We start from the raw sequence: 2922 nt of genomic DNA on the forward strand, positions 1-2922 counted from the left end.
GTGTGGTCATGAAGTACGCTACCTCCTGTCCGCATGTCTTTGGTGCGATGCAGCGAAGTTGCTGCATTACAGTTTGGCGGGCAGGCCCAGGAAAAGGACTCGCATCATTTGTGTGAAATGAGCGGTGCGCACACAAATTGAATGCATCCTGCTACGACGGTGTAGCACTTCGCTGCGTGTCTCTGGACCTGAGCCTAGTATTTGGAGGATGGGTGCTGTATGACGAGGATTGGTCTCTACGAAAACGTCGATGAGATGGGCATGAAGATAAATGTGTTTTTCCTAAAGCTGAAATTACCAAATTTGTCTTGTTTTTCATGTTTGTGCGATTTGTTAAGTTGTCTCCCTTTCGAGACATCATTACAAAATGAGGGATCTCTTGCCTTCCAACTAGAGGCAAATTCGGTATCGTACCACTCTCCATGTCGATGCCAGACGATTCCCAATAGCTGTTTTTCAACAACCGTAACAAAGAGGTGAGAATTAGAACCTAGCATTTACCTCTCCAACCTTTGAAGAAAGGTTTAGAGGCTCCCTCGTACATGGTGAAAGGTTACTTAAGAAACTGCTGAGTTCACTGCCCACCGGTCGGCAGTTTCTGTGCAAATGTTATGATATGATATTTACCCTTGTGCCACGTCTTCCTTACCTACTTTTATTTGGGAGCTCAAGGAAAAACTGCTAACTTTGCATACCTATTTCCTATGCTTTTGCTTAGCTATTGCTCACAGTTTACAGAAAAAACACAAGTTGTCGGGAGTCTGGCTCTTTGACCCGCGTTTGTATTGCAGGTAGCTCTTTTACAATAAGATCGGATGTAAACAATCCCACCAAGCCCTTATTACGCAGCACCGCGCAAAATCTTACCGAGCTGTCAAATCTGCGCCTCAAATTTCAGGCCTCTCCTGTGTGCCGCATCACGCCGTCAATTGCTATCTGTCCCTCCCTCTCCACCCCTTCCGCCGCGTCGGTCCTCCCACGCTGTCGCATCCCGCTGAGCGTGGGCCGCGTGTCTATTGATCGCCGGCTGGAGCCTCCCGCGGGGCCGTCCGGCTGCCGCGCAGCTGCCCCAGGCCGCAGCAGTGCGCGATACGACAGCAAAAACTATTTATCCGCCGAGGTTCGCCAGGCCAAACGGCGACCAAACAGGCCAGCTGATTGGTTGTTTGCACACCGCATGGGCGGGGCCAGCGGGCCGGCGGGTGGCCGCGCTCCGCCAATCAGCGGCGAGCAGCGCCATCATTGGGGCGGGCCACTGCGGGAAAATATTTGCGGCCCGGGAGCGTGCCAGAGATACCAACAAGGCGGCTGGATTTGTCAGTTTGCGGTCCCGTGCGAGCCGGGCCGGAGCGCTCTCGTTGTTGTGCAGTGACGGCACCGGCCTCGCCAGCTCGTCGGAGCCAGCGCACCTCACGCCACGGCACCACAGCCGAACCCAACGCGGCCATTCCGGCCCGCCATGGAGCCTCTGAGCGACGCGGGCGCCGATCTGTCGCACCGCATGGCCGTGGTGCCCACTAGCCTGCACGAGGCGGTGCGTGCCGGCTGCGGGCCGGACCTGCCGCCCAGCTCGCTGGCGGGCCCTCTGGGCGGCGCTGCGCCCCTCCTCTTCAGCCCCATCAAGTTCGGCGTGCCCGGCCTGGACCAGCTGCCGCTGCCGCCGCCGCAGCTGCACCAGCTGCAGCTGCAGCAGCAGCTGTACTCGTACGCACTGCAGCAGATGCAGCAGGCGCGGCAGCAGTCGGCGGGGCTGCCGCCGCCCTGGGCCGTGCCCTACCCATACAAGCTGCTGGACCCGCGGCTGGCGGCGCTCTGCCGCCCGCCCGAAGAGCCCAAGCCGCAGCACTCGTACATCGGCCTGATTGCCATGGCCATCCTCAGCCACGCCGACCGCAAGCTGGTGCTGAGCGACATCTACCAGTACATCCTGGACAACTACAGCTACTTCCGCAACCGCGGCACCGGCTGGCGCAACAGCATCCGCCACAACCTCTCGCTCAACGACTGCTTCATCAAGGCCGGCCGCTCGCCCAACGGCAAGGGCCACTACTGGGCAATCCACCCGGCCAACGTCGACGACTTCCGCAAGGGCGACTTCCGGCGGCGCAAGGCGCAGCGGCGTGTCCGCAAGCACATGGGCCTGACGGTGGACGAGGAGGACTCGCTGTCGCCGCCGCCGCCGCCGGCGCCGGCCTGGGCCGGCCTACCGGCGGCCGCCGCCGCCCCACCGCGCCGCCGCCAGTTCGACGTGGCCTCGCTGCTGGCGCCCGACGAGCCGCTGACCCGGCTCGAGCCGGCCGACGACGAGCTCGACGTCGTCAACGGCGGCGACGGCTCGCGCTCGCCGCCGCCGCCGCTGCCGCCTCCGGCGTCGGCAGACGACGGGCGGGACGAGCGGCGGGACGAGCCGGACGAGCGGCGAGGTGAGCGGGACTCGGTGCCGCTCAGCTTCGCCGGCTTCCGGGCCGCGGACACGCCTCGCTCGCCCTAGACGACCCGCGGCTGCCGGCGCCGAGCCAGGCCGACCCGGTTCGCCCTGGGCTGACCCGGACCGCCCTGGGCTGACCCGGACCGCCCTGGGCTGACCCAAACCGCCCTGGGCTGACCCGGACCGCCCCGGGCTGACCCGGACCGCCCTGTCTCAGCGGGGAGAGAGGCGCCGGGACGGACGCGGCGAGACCGGCGCCGAGACGCGGCCGGACGGCCGGCACCGCGGCGCACGTACCTGGCCGCCAGGAAAGGTCAGGCGAATCGCGTGTCCAAGCTGTGGATCGGGTCATAGGGGTCGCGGCCCTGGCGCCGCGGGCGTCCGTGCTCAGACCGGCGCGCTAGGGCCTCTGGTCTGGACCTCGCCCCGTGTCACGGATGGTGACGCGCCGGCTCAGCGCGTGCAGGAGACTGACACGGTGTCATGACGGCGGC

General features: G+C 64.0%; 1 protein-coding gene across 1 annotated transcript; it reads left to right on the forward strand.

The window, feature by feature from the left end:
• Positions 1-1336: 1336 nt before the first annotated feature.
• LOC119102972 (forkhead box protein E3-like) lies at positions 1337-2565 on the forward strand. Its single transcript, XM_037226422.1, has 2 exons — positions 1337-2339; positions 2492-2565. The coding sequence occupies exons 1-2, from the start codon at positions 1460-1462 to the stop codon at positions 2563-2565; spliced, it is 954 nt and encodes a 317-aa protein (XP_037082317.1). The 5' UTR covers positions 1337-1459.
• Positions 2566-2922: the final 357 nt, after the last annotated feature.

This window comes from Pollicipes pollicipes, unplaced genomic scaffold (genome assembly GCF_011947565.3).
Source record: "Pollicipes pollicipes isolate AB1234 unplaced genomic scaffold, Ppol_2.1 Scaffold_5724;HRSCAF=6776_pilon_pilon_pilon, whole genome shotgun sequence".
Lineage (NCBI taxonomy): Eukaryota > Metazoa > Arthropoda > Thecostraca > Pollicipedomorpha > Pollicipedidae > Pollicipes > Pollicipes pollicipes.

Coding starts and splice junctions, on each gene's coding strand:
- LOC119102972 (XM_037226422.1), top strand. CDS start 1,460: ATGGAGCCTCTGAGCGACGCGGGCGCCGATCTGTCGCACCGCATGGCC. Junction 2,340..2,491: donor CAACGGCGGCGACGGCTCGC/GCTCGCCGCCGC, acceptor CGCTCGCCCTAG/ACGACCCGCGGCTGCCGGCG.